The 18,566-nt window shown below is 44.0% G+C and overlaps 2 protein-coding genes across 3 annotated transcripts; one reads left to right on the forward strand and one right to left on the reverse strand.

Annotated features, from left to right (window-relative positions):
* The first annotated feature begins 86 nt into the window (after positions 1 to 86).
* On the forward strand, positions 87 to 8,549 carry ccdc157 (coiled-coil domain containing 157). The gene is made up of 10 exons (XM_017683999.2): positions 87 to 363; positions 1,348 to 1,507; positions 2,136 to 2,573; positions 3,390 to 3,612; positions 3,701 to 3,778; positions 4,299 to 4,468; positions 6,000 to 6,176; positions 6,443 to 6,608; positions 7,512 to 7,632; positions 7,992 to 8,549. Exons 1-10 carry the CDS (start codon positions 116 to 118, stop codon positions 8,221 to 8,223), a joined length of 2,013 nt encoding a protein of 670 aa, XP_017539488.1. The 5' UTR covers positions 87 to 115; the 3' UTR covers positions 8,224 to 8,549.
* Positions 8,550 to 11,067: 2,518 nt separating this feature from the next.
* LOC108412100 lies at positions 11,068 to 18,127 on the reverse strand. Of its 2 annotated transcripts, none has more exons than XM_017683998.1 (6): positions 17,860 to 18,127; positions 17,667 to 17,780; positions 15,641 to 15,778; positions 13,020 to 13,075; positions 12,879 to 12,913; positions 11,068 to 12,119 (listed from the first exon to the last, which is right to left on the reverse strand). In XM_017683998.1, exons 2-6 carry the CDS (start codon positions 17,740 to 17,742, stop codon positions 11,537 to 11,539), a joined length of 888 nt encoding a protein of 295 aa, XP_017539487.1. In that variant the 5' UTR covers positions 17,743 to 17,780; positions 17,860 to 18,127; the 3' UTR covers positions 11,068 to 11,536. The 2 variants fall into 2 exon arrangements, with proteins under 2 accessions (XP_017539487.1, XP_017539486.1); XM_017683997.1 differs by having other exon boundaries at positions 15,641 to 15,781.
* Between the last annotated feature and the right edge of the window lie 439 nt (positions 18,128 to 18,566).

The following is an 18,566-nucleotide window of genomic DNA, read 5'->3' on the forward strand; positions in this document are numbered from 1 at the left end:
CGTTAGAACTACACGTATCTATAGCGACGGGAGAAAACAGGGGAAAACGCGGCTTTCGCCTGTCTGAATTGGGGAAATAAGGCATTTTAAAGTGTTTGTGGCGGTTTTAGGTGCGATGACGCATCTTTTGGGCCGCCGGGACTGTGTGGAGAGTCTCCGGAGGGACGTCATTGACCTGCAGGCGGCGGTTCTGGACGTGTTTTCCCGAACCGGACCGGTCCGCGTTCCCTCGTGGAAGTTCCCAGATAAAGTCTCCTGTAATCTGGACCTGGTGCAGCTGTTGCAGGAATACGACTACAGCGAAGGGGACGCCGAGTTTAACCAGCACTCGCATGTCGTCCTGCTGGAGCTGGTGATTGACAGGTCAGCAGGGTGGGCAGCGCGTCTGATACACACGCTGTAAACTCAGGCTTTGGGTTCTGCTACTGGTATGATGTCAAGCTTGCAGTGATAGTAGAACCCTTTTTGGTGCTACACATTCTTAGAAAAGAAGGTTCTTTTTGGGTTCTTCAGGAAAGAAAGTGGATCTGTATAGAACCACGAACAATCAAAAACATTTGCATGATTGAAGTGTTCTTTGGATAACCTGTTCTTCAGTGGTCAGGACCCCCATGGACCCTCACAGAGCAGGTACTGTTGGGGTGGTGGGTCATTCTCAGCACTGCAGTAACACTGACGTGATGGTGGTGTGTTAGTGTGTGTTGTGCTGGTCTGAGTGGATCAGACACAGCAGTGCTGCTGGAGTTTTGAAACACCACAGTGTCGCTGCTGGACTGAGAATAGTCCACCAACCAAAAATATCCAGCCAGCAGCGTCCTGTGGGCAGCGTCCTGTGGGCAGCGTCCTGTGGGCAGCGTCCTGTGGGCAGCGTCCTGTGACCACTGATGAAGGACTAGAGGATGACCAACACAAACTGTGCAGCAGCAGATGAGCTGTCGTCTCTGACTTTACATCTACAAGGAGGATCCACAAGGTAGGAGTGTCTAATAGAGTGGACAGTGAGTGGACACAGTGTTTAAAAACTCCAGCAGCACTGCTGTGTCTGATCAACTCGGACCAGCACAACACACACTAACACACCACCACCACGTCAGCGTTACTGCAGTTCTGAGAATGATCCACCACCCAAACAGTACCTGCTCTGTGAGGGTCCATGGGGGTCCTGACCACTGAAGAACAGGGTAACAGAGTATCAGAGAAACAGATGGACTACAGTCTGTAACTGTAGAACTACAGAGAGCAGCTATACGGTCAGTGGAGCTGATGAAGTGGACAGTGAGCAGAGAAACGAGGAGGTGGTCATGATGTTGCGCCTGATCGGTGTGTGTTTGTGTGTCTCTGTTACAGGCTGATGCTCCTTTTTCAGAGTTTTAACGTGTACACAGAGATGATCGGAGGGCAGAGAACCAGCCGTTCTGGCCAAACTGGCCCGTCTGTGTCCGTTGGTCCGGTGGTGAAACGCTACTGGAATAATCTGGTCCAGCTTAGCAGCCAACAGCGGCAAGGAGTAAGAAATACAGTGTCTGATCTACAGTGTCTGATCCACAGTGTCTGATCTACAGTGTCTGATCCACAGTGTCTGATCTACAGTGTCTGATCCACAGTGTCTGATCTACAGTGTCTGATCTACAGTGTCTGATCCACAGTGTCTGATCTACAGTGTCTGATCTACAGTGTCTGATCCACAGTGTCTGATCTACAGTGTCTGATCTACAGTGTCTGATCCACAGTGTCTGATCTACAGTGTCTCATCCACAGTGTTTGATATACAGTGTCTGATCTACAGTGTCTGATCCACAGTGTCTGATCTACAGTGTCTGATCCACAGTGTCTGATCTACAGTGTCTGATCCACAGTGTCTGATCCACAGTGTCTGATCCACAGTGTCTGATCTACAGTGTCTGATCCACAGTGTCTGATCTACAGTGTCTGATCCACCGTGTCTGATCCACAGTGTCTGATCCACAGTGTGTCACGTACGGCTGCTCCAATGCCTCCCATTGTGTTGGTCCCATTGCGAAGGTTGAGTGTAAGCAGTGGTGCTGCTTTTGGGCAGATGGTGTGTGATGGACTGTATGACTCGGTCAGACGTCAGTGCAGTTGCCACTTTTAGGCTGATTTGGTTTCTTTTTTAGAAAACAACCAGTGAGTGCAGCCAACGTTCTTCTTCCACATCCCAGAAGATCATCTCACAGACTGACCACACGTCCACTGCCGGAACTGCCTCAGCCTCCAAACCCACCACACCCCACCAAACGTCCCCGGCCTCCTGCACCCCCAGCAGGACAGCGCCCCCTGCAGGCCCCCCCCAGTCCCGCAGCGTGAGCATTCAGACGGTGGAGTCCGCCCTGGTGCCGTGTGCGGCGTGTGCGCGTGTTCAGTCCAGTCTGAAGGAGAGTGCGGAGGCGTGTGTGTCTCTGTGCAGGACTCTGGGTCTGACCTCCTTCCTGCAGCACCTCCTGGTGGCCGTGGAGGACACGGGACAGCTCGGCCGCCTCACGGCGAGCGACGTGGCTCAGTGGGCGTGCGAGCAGCGCAGAGACATGGGCTGCATTGGGAGGCACATCACTGAGGTGAGACACTGCATCGTTTTCATCGTTAAAGGGCCACATCCTACATTCTCAATGTAGAACAGTCAACAGTCGTTTTTACTCAGTTTAATCCTCAGAATGACACAGGGTGCTTTTGTTACTGTGCCTTTAAGACTGATATATCACTGCTGTCAGAACCAAACCTCGTATATAAATATGTATATATGGTGGTGGTGTATTAGTGTGTGTTGTGCTGGTGCGAGTGGATCAGACACAGCAGGGCTGCTGGAGTTTTTAAACACTGTGTCCACTCACTGTCCACTCTATTAGACACTCCTACCCTGTCGGTCCACCTTGTAGATGTAAAGTCAGAGACGACAGCTCATCTGCTGCTGCACAGTTTGTGTTGGTCATCCTCTAGTCCTTCATCAGTGGTTACAGGACGCTGCCCACAGGACGCTGCCCACAGGACGCTGCCCACTGGACGCTGTCGGCTGGATATTTTTGGTTGGTGGCGACACTGAGGTGTTTAAAACCTCCAGCAGCACTGCTGTGTCTGATCCACTCAGACCAGCACAACACACACTAACACACCACCACCTAAACAGTACCTGCTCTGTGAGGGTCCATGGGGGTCCTGACCACTGAAGAACAGGGTAACAGAGTATCAGAGAAACAGATGGACTACAGTCTGTAACTGTAGAACTACAGAGAGCAGCTATACGGTCAGTGGAGCTGATAAAGTGGACAGTGAGCGTAGAAACAAGGAGGTGGTCATGATGTTACGCCTGATCGGTGTATGTATATATAAATGTGTCATAATCAGTCAATTAATCACGGTATCGTTTTCAATCGGAGGTGAACGAGACGCTGGAGTCGCTCAGAGATGGACTGAGAAAGGCTGAGGAGGAGAGAGAGGAGCTGAGAGCTCAGCTGGAGCGAGAGGAGGAGAGAGCAGCAAGAGAGAGAGAGGAGAGGAGGAGGAGAGAGGATGAGTGGGAGCGCAGGCTGCAGGAGGTGAAGGCCAGAGGGGCGGAGGTGCAGAGGAGGCTGCAGGAGCAGCAGGAGGAGCTGAAGAGAGGTCAGGGCGCAGCATGGATGGAAATGACAGCATGTTTACAGACATTCGGCTCCGAACCTGATCGCTTCTCTCCCGACGTCTTTTTCAGGAGCCACAGCTTCAGAGGGGAAGGTTTCAGAGCTGGCAGCAGAGCTGGAGCTGCAGAGAGAGACACAGCAGGGTCTCCGTAAGCGTGATGAGTATGAGTGCATCAGCTGTGCTGCTGGGGTTGTTACGCACTTAGGACGGTGGCTGGCCACTTTAATAGAAACCCCTCCTCCTTTCTGGTGTACATTTAGTTCTAGCCCTTTATTAATGGTCATTTTCTGACCACAGGGCCACTCTTGTCTGGATATTTTTGGGCGGTGGTCCAGACCTAACTTAGCACTGACCCTGATGTCTGTAATATGCCATATTTTTGCAAATCTTAGTTCAGAATTTCTATTAATTTGCTGAAATAAACATGAGAAATAAGTAACATGTCCTCTATAAAGACACAATTCTACACACTTTCATACACAATTACTGTTTATTTACTGAATTTATTGTAAAATATTGTAAAAAATGTTAGTTCACATTTCATATTGATTTTTTTTTGTTTCCAAAATGTTAAACCCAGCAAATAAACAGAAACTGAGCCTGAGAACCTTCAGTTAGGGGAGAGGTTTATGGGAAGGTGCTGGGTTTGTTTGTGTCTCTCTGTACAGAGTGTGAGAGGGATTCTCTGATGGAGGAGGTGCACAGTCTGCGTCTGCAGGAGGTGAGATGGAGGGAGGAGGAGGAGAGGAGGAGACAGTTAGAGACGGAGCTCAGTAACACAAACACACTGCTGGACAAAGAGCGCGCCAAATACTGCAGCGCACAGCGCCAACATGAGGTATGAGGCTGAGGGTTCTCTGTGCTTTTTGTTTGTGTGTCCTGAATGCAGTGCTGGACAGTAACTGAGTAACTGAGTAACTGAGTATCTGAGTAACTGAGTAACTGAGTATCTGAGTATCTGAGTAACTGAGTATCTGAGTAACTGAGTAACTGAGTATCTGAGTAACTGAGTAACTGAGTATCTGAGTAACTGAGTATCTGAGTAACTGAGTATCTGAGTATCTGAGTAACTGAGTAACTGAGTATCTGAGTATCTGAGTAACTGAGTAACTGAGTATCTGAGTAACTGAGTAACTGAGTATCTGAGTAACTGAGTAACTGAGTATCTGAGTATCTGAGTAAATGTAATTGGTTCCTGTACTTTAGTATTTTTGGTGTATCAGTACTGAAGTTTCTCCGTTCTGGGCGACTTTCTCCTTTCACTCCACTACATTTCAGAGTCTAATATCCGACTTTTTCCTCCTACATTTTGAGAAATCTGTCGTTCCTTTTGGTTTCTGTGTGTATAAAAACGTCACATGTCAAAACGAAAGAAGCGCAAAGCCAGAGCACCAATCAGGGCCCAGCGGTCACTTTGTTTAGAGCTGGTTTTGACCTGTTGGTCATACCGACCCAGTGCAGCACGCGGTTCAACGTCAGCGCAGCAGCGTAAAACTTTGGGAGAGTCTGTTCAACATAAATGATGAACTAACCTAACTTTGTGTAAATAGAGCTCAATATAGAAATATGTCCACATATGCAGTCGAGACTGACGCGGCTTTTTTCTGAATTTCTACAAACACCATTTCATTTTATAGTAAATGAGTTTGGGCTGGTTTATGTTTATGAACAGACGCCTACAGATCAACATAGTAAAGGAGCTCATCTGTGATCCTGAGTTTAAAGCCAGTTTTTATTCAACTTAAACTTGGAACTAAGTTGTAAATAAATCTGAAACTGAAACTTTGCTTGTGTGTAAAAAGTGATTTCAGAGCCACTCGGTTCTCCCTGATGGAAACTGTTTACCTTCAGTGTTTTGTGCTTCTGATCATTTTAATAGACGTCAGCGTCACTAATTAATGACGTTCTATTAAAAGACTGGTTTACCAAGAGAGAAGCTGGAGGACTTTCACCTGAAATGAGTTCATGAAGCCAGTCTGGTTATAAAAATGATAACAGGACATCAGAGCCAGAATTACTCTTTTAGTACTTTTACTTTATACTTAAGTACATTTGAAGGGAAATACTTTAGTACTTTTACTCCAGTGGAGGTCTAAAGGGAGGAACTTCTACTTTACTGGAGGAATATTTCACCCTGGGGGTCTCGACTTTAACTCAGGTACAGGGTTTGTGAACTTCGTCCAGCGCTGCTTGAAAGATTTGACCGGTTTTGTGTCTCAGCCCTGCGTCTGTGTGATCTCTATAGTGCGTTACTGTACACAAATGTCTTTATTGTGTGCAATAAATATGAATGAATTGTATATTATTAGTAATGATTGATATAATTGAATATAGTCTAATCATTAATGATGGTGAGGTGTGTGTGTCAGGCGATGCAGGTGAAGCAGCGTGCTCTGCTGGAGCGCGTGGATGCGTTAGTGCAGCAGAGCGAGGACCTTCAGGCTCGTCTGGAGGAGTGTGAGGACGAGAGGGCGGAGCTTAAACACTCACTCACACACACCACGCAGGAGAGAGATGCACTGCAGGAACAGCTCACACAGCAAACGGTATCACAGCACTGCTTTCATATAGCATGAAAATGATTTGACTCGAAATGGCGCCCCCTTATGGAAAATTCTGCTGCTGCTAAACATGAGCGAGTGAGTTAGTTTCAAGCCAGGTTAATGAGGGGCTTCACACACTGAATACACTGAATAGTGGAAAATAAGTGTGTACTTTATTAGATATTATTAGAACTAAGACCATAATCTGTTACAGTCTATAATCTTCAGATCAACGCTTTTTCAACTCCCCTGCTGTGCTGTGTATATAGAGTCAGTGTCGTTCTCTGAGTGAGGAGACAGAGAGGCAGTGCGTGAGGATGCGTGAGCTGGAGGAGAGTGTTTATCGGCTGAGTCAGGACTTACGGCAGGCTGCTCAGAGAGAGAGGATACTGGTGGCTTTCCCCGAACTTAACCCTCAACACACGGCACCACAAAGTGAGACACACACACACACATTTTTACACAGTGTCAGAATTTAGAGTCATACATATATGTATTATGTGAATGTACATACTTATATGTAATAACATTATGTATTATATAAACTCATAACCCCGGAAAGTTAACTTTGAGTGGAAGGAAAAAAGTTCTTAATGTTTAATGAAAGTTACTGAAGAAATCAATTATTTTGAGTCATTTTGGACCATTTCTGTTCGTCCATTCATCCTGAAACAATATAAAGAACAGCTGGTGATTTCAAATGATAACCAAATGCAAAATGCCATATATCCATATATGTTGGAACAAAACCTCGTATCTCTAAAACGGTGACTTTACAGGAGAAGGAAAAAACCTACTTTTCTTTTAATGTAAGTCAATGGAACCAGACGTCTTTCCATGTCATTTTGGGTCGTTTCTTTTGGTCCATTCATCATTAAATTTACTTACAATGTAAAGAGCAACAGGCATTTTCGAATTATGTCAAAAACTGAAAAATGACAAAAACGGAGATACGAGGTTTTGTTCCGACAACAGCGATATATAATATGGATCGTATGTGTTAATTATCACTGTAGTCTTAAGAAAACCTCATCTATTCTAAATCATAACTTTACAGAAGGAAATAACCTACTTTGCCTTTAATGTTAGTCAATAACCAGAATCATCCATCATGAAATGTACACGCAATGTGAAGGCTGACAGGCGAAAGCCGACAGAAACGGCGATACGAAGTTTTCTGATATATTTAAGTGTCTTTATGTAATAATATGATCAATATGTATCATATATCTTTAAATACTTGCACGTAGTAAGGCTGCAGTTCTAAACTCAGCCGAACAGGCTGTTGGTCCTGCAGAGTTCTTTCCTACAAAGTCAGGACTTTTCTCTGTCTCTCAGGTACAGGGGATGTTCTGGGTGATATGGAGCAGCAGTTGAAGGCTAATTCAGTGAGGATCAGAGTGCTGGAGCAGGAGAACACGACTCTGAGTAACAGCCTGGCCAAACTCAGAGACACCGGGTGGGCTTCCACTTATACGTTCCCCAAAAAGGCAACTCCTGAAAAGTTACACAAAGACCATTAAGTAGAAAATCCTAAAGATATGTAATGAGGTTAGGCTGTGCATGGCTGCATGACATGCTGCTCAGAGATGCCAGGCAATGGCCCATTTAATGAAATGCACTGAAAAGAAGTGATGCCATGAATTTCTTGATTCAAAGGTGTATAAATTTGCTACATTTATAATAATAATAACGATGATAATAATTTCTATCATTTATATATTATTATTTACTTATGTTATGTATATTGTTGATGAGAAAATGATGTACTGAAATAAAGCCAATTCAACGTTCACTCACTCAAACTCTCACTCTCAGTCTGAGCAGAGGAGACCAGCCTGGACGTCCAGACTCCAGAGGACCATCAGGGGGCCGAAGGGAAACAGCAGCAGTGCTGGAGACCTGGGACCCCCCTTCATCCTCTCCCTCCTCCGTTCTTCATCAGCAGACCCTCTGTCTGTCCCTCAGTCCAAACGCAGCAGAGACGTACAGCAAGATACGCCAAGCTGCACGCAGCCGCTCCGCTGGCGCCCCCCGCAGGAGGAAATGATACCACAGCTCTGCACAAACCACCTGATACACTACATCCACGCTCACGTGAGCCGTTTGGACAGTTTTGCTCTGAACAGCAGGCACTTTTCTGATATTTGTGTGTATCAGCGTAAAAAGCCTGACCAGGCAAAATCAACAGTAAATAAGTTTCTGTAAACTCCTGAAACATCATCATCATGCATTATCACTGACCAGCAGGTGCACTGACCTACAGTTACTAAGTACACACTCATCAGTTTAATATCCTGAACCGTGAAATCTGAGGGACCATCTGCTGGGTGGCAGGAGGCGCCTCACAAAACCATCAGGGACTCTTACTGTAATGCATGCAAAGTGAGATGATTTCGTTTTTTAAAAAATAAAAATGTACACTTTTTATATGCTGCAGTGTTTGCTGTCAACAGCCTCCAACATGCCTGTTTGAAACTTAAACCCATATTCAAGAGCAAAATTGAAAAAAAACAGTTTTTTATCTTATTATGTGCATAATTTTAAGAACAGAAGGCAGCATTACTGTAAAGACAATCAAAAACAGGGAACATTTAAGGAGAACAGAACACATGACAGTTAAGTATGAATTATTGCCTTGGTTTAGGTCTTTATTGACAGGATGCTACCAGTTTGTCGGTTTAGATAGTAAAGTGCAATACGGTGTCCCCCAGGGCTCTGTATTAGCGCCCTTACACTTCTACCTTTATTTACACCTCCTAGGATACATAATCTATAAGAAATCACTACTAAGACAGATATTTTAATTTTCATATTTTAATCATTGATAAGTCACACAGTATTTAGAGGTATAGAGGTATTCAACTCAGCTTAACAGAGTAACAGTGTCTGTCAACTGGGACTGAGAGCCGATACAGCACTGAGTTTAGTGAGCTAAACCGAACTCTTAACCCAGGAATCTCTCATACATTTACACTCCGGCTGTTTCAATAACCCTTTAAGTCCCTTATCAGCGTTTTAAACGTCTTACAACATGAAAATATGCACTTATTTACACCGAAGCCCTCATTAAACAGCACTAGCTGACCTCCCCAGAGTTTCTCTCCCCAAAAGAACAGCTAATGATGAGAGTTTATCCAACTCAGTGTGGTTGGTTAGTGTAGTGGGTAAGACCTCTGCTTTCTACACTGTAGACTGGGGTTCAATACTCACCTGGGCAAACACCCTACACTATACCAATAAGAGTCCTTGGGAAAGACTCCTAACTTCACCTCCCTGTGTAAAATGATCAAATTGTAAGTCGCTCTGGACAAGAGCGTCAGCCAAATGCCATAAACATCAAACTCAGGGCACAGAAATGGGGGGGGGTTTATATCCCTTTTGGGCAGTTTAGGTTAAATAACTCTTATAGATACAGCCCCCCCATGTCAGTGGTATTACCCATATAGATAGATAGATATACATAGATAGATAGATAGATAGACGGACAGACAGACAGATAAAGTAATAGTAATAAGGGTGTAAACAATATAACAGGAAGAATAAATATACCACGTCTTCTCTGTCGGCAGATATACAAATAGAAAAATACCACTATCTGTAATAAGATCTATAACCTGAGATGAAAGATGCAGTGCAATAATGACTGTACATCTGAAAATGATCTGAAAATATGAACAAACAGCGTCTAGAAGATGAAGAATGTTTTCAAAGTGTTTTGCTGCATCTTGCAGTTTCGGTGCCGTGGTCTGTTTTCGCACTTGCAGATTTAGAAAGCCGAAAGAAATCAGAGTAAGAGTTCACAGCGCTGTTGAATCTGATTACTGAGCTGAAATCCAGCCTCAGATTTTTAAATCAGGTTTCTAGACCTTACCCTGATGTAAGAAATCAGAGAGTGCTGTTTACATGACCATTTGAATAATCAGATAACTGCAGAAATCTGATCATGATCGGACTCCTGAGTGCATGTAAACACCCTCACTGTGTTCAGTGTGGCAGGGCGCATTATCCAGCCACTGCCCTCAGGAAATATCTTTACCATGAGGGGGTGTATCTTGTCCGCCAAGATGTATAGGTAGACGGTAAATATCTTCTACTTGTGTCACAGTAGCCCTTCTATCGGGTTCAGAGAAGACGGGATGGATTTCGTTGTCCTCGTATTTCAACGAGCCTTTTTGATTCAAGTAATCAGGAAGGTTTCTGTTCAAATACTCAACCACAAACCATTCGAAGTGAACATACCTGGTAAAAAACGTATCAATGTGGCTTGTCGATTTAAAACTAAGTTGTGTGTCAATTTGTTTGATGGTGAGGTAACCTGGAGTCAGACAAGAGGCATCAGACTTAGATTCCACAAACCTACTGTTTTGTTTCTTCCAATACGGTTCTGAAGAAGAACCTTTAGCAAAGCTCTAAGCTTGTAGGGTTTTTAGGCTTTGGTCTTCAGAAAACTCCTGGGGAACAGAATGTAGATTTCTTTGGCTCTGTTGGACCAAAAGAGTACCCATACATTCCTGGTAGGAATACACTGCTCAAAAAAATAAAGGGAACACTCAAATAACACATCCTAGATCTGAATGAATGAAATATTCTCACAGAATACTTTGTTCTGCACAAAGTGGAATGTGCTGACAACAAAATCACACACATCATCAATGGAAATAAAATTTTTTAACCAATGGAACCAAGTGTACTTCAAAAGATTCAGCAAGTCAATATGAGTACGACGGTGTTTTAGGGCCACTGTTAATAAAAATAAAAATAGTAGACTTTGAGAATAAAGTCATAACATTTGGAGGATGAAGTGGTCTAACTGTAGAGGGGACTAACTGTAGGGGGGCTGCTACACTGCCGTGGGGTCTCGGTTGCTGCACTGGCGCCGGAGCTCCACTCACTCCTGTCTCTCTGAGGATCATTTTGATCTTCATCCTCACTGCCTGTGAAACTTCATGCCCTCTTTGAATGGGGGAGATGAAGCCCCCGATAGCTGTGTAGACCACCCTGCCTGAGTTTCTCCTTCAACAACACAGACAGACGGTTTCCTCCGAGTCCGTCCGGCTCTTTATTCTAGATAAACAGTTCCCTGCTCAGCCGTTTCAGCCGTTTCTTACACTGATACCAGGCTGGTGCTGATGAGCAGGAGAGACGGGGAGGCTGAGTGTTTCTTTATGGGGGAATCGAAATGAAAGGGCAGCTCCACCAACTCAACGCCCCTCATTTAACACCAGGAGGCGCCTTCGGCCACAATATTACAACCTTTCTCGGTATGCTTTATTCTCAAAATCTTACGTCTTTATTCTCAAAGTCTACTATTTTTATTTTTATTAACATTGGCCCTAAAACGGCGTCGTACAAGAGGCACTCTAAACATGGTCTGCTGCAATCCTTTCCACCCTCTTAGGATGCCCGTCCATGAAGTCCACTCTGACGTTGCCCAACTTCAGAACCTTTTTCTCGATTTTGTCCGTGTTACAGTATCCCTCTCTTTCAAAGCTGACAATCGAGCGCAGCAGTGAGTCGCTCAGGACCACTGTCCACTTTGTGCGGTCAGACAGTTCGATGGTTATTTCAGCCGTGCATGTGCACGGCAGTTTGGCGCACTTCCAGCTGTGCCTGCAGTTTGTGCACTTGACACTGAAGGCTTTGGCTCTAAAGTGGCGAACTGCAGAGTCGCATTCACAACAGAGGTAGTCAGCGGTCACTCGAGTCCCTGTGATCTCTCCGACAAGGCTGGTCAGAATGCGTCCTCCTGGTGGATGAACGCACTCTTTGTTCTCCTCATTCTCGCCTTCCAGGGGATCCAGTCGATCTGGCTGAACTTCGACATCATCAAAAGTCAATCTACCTCGGGCGGAGCCGACTCTGGCCGAATGCAGACCCTTGCCTCGCCTTCGCCGGAAATTGATCTGCGGTTTTCTTTTGATCTTTTTGGGAGTCCTGAGAATCCTAAAAGAAAACAAAGACAACGGTGTCACTTACAGACAAGTTCACTGAATCAGCTGCAGTACAAATGTTATTTTTGGGTATCATCATATTATCGTTATATATTAGATTTAAATGCAAGTACAATTTGAACATCAACTGACTTGCCAGTTTATTAGGTACACATACATTTTCATGTCATTTTATCAGACACACCCACTACACAGGTGCACTCTGTACATTTACAGTTACAGACTCTGGCCTAAAACCTTTTGCCCTAGAGATGTTTGTGTTGGGCCAAATCAGTGCACAAACAAACATAGCGGGTCGATTTCCTACGTTTTTAATGCACTTGGACTGTGTAAAGTACTGTGTTAACTTTTTGGTGGACCAATTCGATGCCCATGCCCCACACTCTACCTCGTCTGTTGGAAAGTGTGACCATAACAGAACCACTGCTGACCAGAAATGATTTCGTTTTCTTGGTCCATTAATCCTGCCTGAATGTTTTCTCACTCTTTAACCAACCTTGTAGTGACACTGATGTGTCTAAAACCCCAGACACACTACCAGTCGCTGCTGGGCTGAGAATGAACCACCACCCATATAACATCTGGACAACAGTAGTCCAGCATTTTCTGATGCTGAGATATGTGAGGTACAGGACGTCTTTATTCAGAAATAGGCTGCCACATGTATAGTGGACAAGTATAGGTACAAGTTAGAGCCCATGAATTGGCAACTCTGCGTAGCTTCATATGATCTACTCAATAAAACACTTACGTTTTTGAGGAGGTGTCGTCGTCATCTAAAGCCTCCTGGTTCAACAGAATCAGAGCACAGATATTGGTAATGTACATTGTATTTAAAGATCCTCACTGCCACCATCATCTTGATGCCTAGAAAGATGTAGTGGAGTCTCACCTGAGCTAAACGGTTGTTCTTATTGATGACAGGATGAGTTGTCGGGGTGACCGCAACTGAAAAAACAAACAAACAAAAAAATTAGCTAATAGTTTATTACATAGATGTTTGCTTCATGAGAGTCTGAGCCGAATATTGAGCCTGATGCTGCTGCGAGTTACAAACAAACAGCATAACAGTGTTTACTGCTGTTTACCTTCCCTGAGTGATGAGGGAAACCTTTCCCTTTTCCAAAAATTCCCAAAATAATATACTGTGTATGACTGTTACAAAACTTACAAAATCACACATAAGCAAACAAAAGGATCCGAATTCAAGTCAGGTTTTTGGTGCTCCTTTTCCACTGGTTGAAATTTTGCAAGCCTTAAGACTCGAGTCAGAGAGACTCTTAAGTTGAGAGTCAGGTCAACATCTGAGTCTGATTTGCTGACCCCTTCGCTGGAACAGTTGAAAATGTTTATAATTTATAAAGCAATGAACTGTATACAATTATGACAATGTTTTCACTGTATTGTTTCGACAACCTGTTCATGGAAGGACTTTTACTTCTATTAACATTTAATCAAATATGAGCATAAATACAACCCCGTTTCCATAAACGTTGGGATCCTGCCCAAATTATAAAAAAAAAGACAACATATCATTGGGACAGGGGCATCAATCTTCTTTTAAAACACTCTGTAAGCGTTTGGGAACTGAGGAGACACTGCTGTAGTTTTGAAAGTGAAATGTTTTGACATTCTTATTTGTGGTTTGACGTTGTTTTGCTGAAATAATCAAGGCTTTCCCCAGAAAAAGATGTGGTCTAGATGGCAGTACTAACGCACCCTGTATACTGTCATGGATGCTGGCATTTGAACTGTCCGCTGATAACAAGCTGGATGGTCCCTCTCCTCTTTAGCTTGGAGGACATGACATTCAAGATTCCCAAAAAGAATTTAAAATTTTTTTCTGACCAATGAGCTCAGGCCCAGAGAAGGTGGCAGCGTTTCTGGATCCTGTTTATATTTGGGTTCTTCTTTGTGTTTTAGAGTTTAACAGCGTTTGTGGATGCAGTGATGAACTGTGTTCAGTCAGTGGTTTTCAGAAGTGTTTCTGAGCCCATGCAGTGATTTCCACTACAGGATCATGTCTGTTTTTAATGCAGAGCTGCCTGAGGGCCCAAAGATCACGGCCAGCAGATACTGGTGTTCAGCCTCGTCCCTCACAGACAGAGATTTCTCCAGATTCTCTGAGTCTTTAATGATATTCTGCACCGTAGACGATGGAAAGCAGAAGCTCTTTGCTGTTTTATGTTGAGGAACGTTCTTCTTGAGTTGTTGCTCTATTTGATGGTGCAGTCTTTCACAGAGTGGTGACCCCTCCTCCTCTTTACTTCTGAAAGACTCCGCCTCTCTGAGATGCTCTTTATACCTGTAACGTGGAGCAAGGAGGTGGACGCATACGCTGAGATGAGCGACTTTTTTTAAGAGCAAATCCAGGGTCGTAGTCATGACAGTCCAGGTTCAAAGATCCAACACAGATAGAATGAGGGACAGACATGATGAAATACAACCAAACAAACAAATCCAAACTATACAATCAGTACAGCTAACATCAAACATACATCAAACATCTCAAACAAAGACCTGCAAAGAGGCAAACACAGGGCTTAAATACACAAGGGATAACAGAACACAGGTGAAAACACAGGTGGGAACAATCAGGGGTGGAGTCAGAAAACAAGGGGGCCGGACTGTGAAGAAATCAAAACAAAAGCACAGGACAGGTCTAAAAGGTAAACAAAAGCACATGAGGAGACTGGGAGGGGCCAATCATGTCAATACCCAATCATGTTACTGACCTGTTGCCAATCAAAAAGCAGGTGTTTTTTTACTATTACAAAACTTTACCAGCCTTTTGTTCTCCCATCCCAACTTCCTTGAAATGTGTTGCTGCCATAAAATTCACAATGGACCTATATTTTTCCAAAATTTCCTATAAAATTAAAATTACAATACTATAACATTTTTGCACACACACACGTTTATATGTGTGTGTGTGTATGTATGTATATACACTCACCGGCCACTTTAGTGCTAGTAAAAGGTTGGAACTGCTTTAATTCTTCATGACAGATTTTCAACAAGGTGTTGGAAACGTTCCTCGGAGATTCTGGTTGGTTATCTGAGTTCCTGCTGCCTTTCTATCATCTGGAACCAGTCTGCCCATTCTCCTCTGACCTCTCACATCAACAAGGCATTTTCGTCCACACAACTGACCGCTCACTGGATATTTCCTCTTTTTCTGACCGTTCTCTGTGAATTCTAGAGATGGTTGAGCGTGAAAATCCCAGCAGATCAGCAGTTTCTGAAATACTCAGACCAGCCCGTCTGGCACCAACAACCACGCCACGTTCAAAGCCCCTTAAATCCCCTTTCTTCCCCGTTCTGATGCTCGGTCTGCACTTCAGCAAGTCGTCTTGACCACCTCTACAGGCCTAAATGCAGTGAGCTGCAGCCGTGTGATTGGCTGATCAGCTATTTGTGTTAACAAGCAACTGAACAGGTGAACCTAATAAAGTGGCTTGTGTGTGTATATACACATACAAATTCATCTCTACAACACAGGCACAAACTTACCATCTATTTTGTTAAGGACGATGTTTACATCCCCTGATACTGTATTGTGAGAGAATGCTGGAGCAGTAACAAGACCTCCATCAACAGCTGAAAGGTTCGCTCTCAGAGTGGAAGGAAAGCGCTGTGTTAAAACTCGCGCTGCTGAAATAAACAGAGAAAGAAAAACACAAATCATAAACTACAGGAGGAAAACAATCCAACAAGAAGACCCTAAATTCAAGCAGGATGAATGAGGTGTTTTGTTTCCTTACTAAATTGGTTTTGATGTGCTGCCGTGGATTCACTGTCATCTTCCTCCAAATTAACAGGCGGGCAATAAAACCAGAAATCAGTTTCAATTCATTTCTACTTTTCAAAAAGTAGCGCAATACTTCTCAAAAAGTAGCTAAAAAGTAGTGCAGTATTTCTCAAAAAGTAGCTAAAAAGTAGTGCAGTACTTCTCAAAAAGTAGCTAAAAAGTAGTGCAGTACTTCTCAAAAAGTAGCTAAAAAGTAGTGCAGTACTTCTCAAAAAGTAGCCAAAAAGTAGTGCACTACTTCTCAAAAAGTAGTTAAAAAGTAGTGCAGTACTTCTCAAAAAGTAGCCAAAAAGTAGTGCAGTACTTCTCAAAAAGTAGTTAAAAAGTAGTGCAGTACTTCTCAAAAAGTAGCTGAAAAGCAGTGGTGGTCTGTAATGATATTAAGGTGGACAGTATATTGTTACACATGTCTATGATCATATCTCTGTACTACAACAAGATTACAGCAATATGATTTCTGTATATCAGCTGCTTAAACCCTGAGAGTTAAGTCACCTATAACCTACAATCATAGAGCTCTATAATCAGTGCGGTTCTCCTGTTGACCTGATTATTTTGCGCTTGTCTTTGTTTAATGATAAGACTTTCAACTGTACAAGTAATCCAAAAGTAATGGGAAGTGATCCGATTATGTTTAAAGCATAATCCTTTGGACTAGTTTACATTTTTACTGTAATCAATAACGTCATTATTGACAGTACATTATAGGCAGGGCTGGACTGGGACAAAAAATCGGCCCTGGCATTTTTGGTTTAGACCGGCCCCTCGTAATTAGCAGAGCACAGCCGACTTGTAATTGATGTATGTGGGGTTACAGAGAAGTGCGACATGGAAAAAAGCAAAATTAATTTAAAAATGATTGGTTAAAGTCACTGGATTCAGTCTTAGCACTATTATATCACAATCACTAATAATGTCCTCACCATGTCAATATCAAAACACTGAACACCGGATATCTCTTTAATCATGGCAACTTAAAAAAGTCAGTAACAGAAATGAAAAATAACTACAACTGAACACATTTTCACACTTATATTGCTCACTTTGTGAAAACGAACAGTCAACGAAGCCTGAGAGACAAAGGCTTCCTAAGAGGAAAAAGAGGGATGCATGAAAGGGAGCTGTTGCTGTCTCGTGCCAGAATTAGGGAAGTATGCAATACCACTAAATACTGATACTGATACTAATCCATCCCCCTGCTCATCATTCTCCTGTAACAGAGCTACCGTTACCTCCATCACCTCAAAGTCCCTGCGTTACCCTGACGTTACTACCTGCCTACGGACTACGCTGTCCTGCTCAGTCACTTCCCTTTCATAGGCCCACAGCAGCGGACACGCCTGTGATTTTTACGCATTTTACAGCATCTACAGTGAGACTCGTCAGTCTCTTCGCCCGTAACTCCTCCGCTCCTCCTTTCTGCTCCTCTCCTCCTGTTGCTCCATGCTGCCGCTCCTAACATGCGCGCTCAACACTGAGCGTAGCGGGAGGGGGTGGGGCCGCTTTCGTCCTGTATCCCGATTGGTTCAGACCACTGTCTATATTGAAGATGGGCCAATGGGCCGCCCCCTCTAAATTGTGGGCCGGTCTCTTAAAAAAAGTTAAGAAAAAAAAAAATCGAGCAGCATCGGGCCTTGGGTACACCGGATTACCCGGATTACCAGGATTACCAGTCCAGCCCTGGTCCCCTGCTCGAGTGAGGGACGGCGCAAGAGCTGTAAATCTCACCTTCACGTCCATCATTTCCTCTCTGAGCTGAGTCTGATCGCCCTTTGTGGTCAGACCTTATGGATATTTTGCCCATGATCGGTCAGTGAGTGTGATCTCCAGATCAGGCAGGAGCTGGAACACAGTGAGAGTAACAGACTGAGAGGCTGGCACACACAGACGGTCCACTTACAGAGATCCACATTTTTATTACCTGATCAAATGAAAAGATCTGATCCTGCCTGTTCCCGAATCCACAGAAACACGTGGAGGCCGTGGGGTGAGTCTGCAGCGGCTGGAGAAGCTGAAGGACCTGCTGGTTTAAACGGCGAGCCTTCACGCAGGGGCGTGTCAGCCAATCGTTTACAGGGTTTGATGTGACGTAGGGGCGTGTCAGCCAATGAAAATATCCCGGATGGGGGAAAGACACTCTGATTCGCTCGTTTGAATTCGAAGCATACAAGCCACGCCCCGTTTCCAGAGCACGGGTTTTTTTTACCATAACATTTACCATGCTGACTTTCTTAGGGTGGCGGTTTAAAAATACGTTCCCTCGCAAAATAAACACTTATCAGACACACTTGTGGCATATTATTATTATTATCATTATTATTATTATTATTATTATTGTTGTTGTTGTTAGTAGTTTAATACTGCCGCTTCCTAATGTGCTGGGATTGTATTTGTGCCCCTATAAAAGGGCTTTGGGTGATGCTCCATGGTCTCTGCCTTTGGTTCCCCCCTCCCCTTCCAGGTCACTGCTCTGCTCTGAGGTGTGTGTGTGTGTGTGTGTGTGAGGCGCACATGGTTGCCGGCCTTATTTACATTTTTTTAATTTATTTATTTTATTTTTTTTTTTTAATTTTTTTATTTAGTGTTTATCGCCACTGGCCTCCGGTCAAACGTCCTTGCCTGAGCCTC

Source organism: Pygocentrus nattereri, chromosome 29 (assembly GCF_015220715.1).
Source record: "Pygocentrus nattereri isolate fPygNat1 chromosome 29, fPygNat1.pri, whole genome shotgun sequence".
Classification (NCBI taxonomy): Eukaryota; Metazoa; Chordata; class Actinopteri; order Characiformes; family Serrasalmidae; genus Pygocentrus; species Pygocentrus nattereri.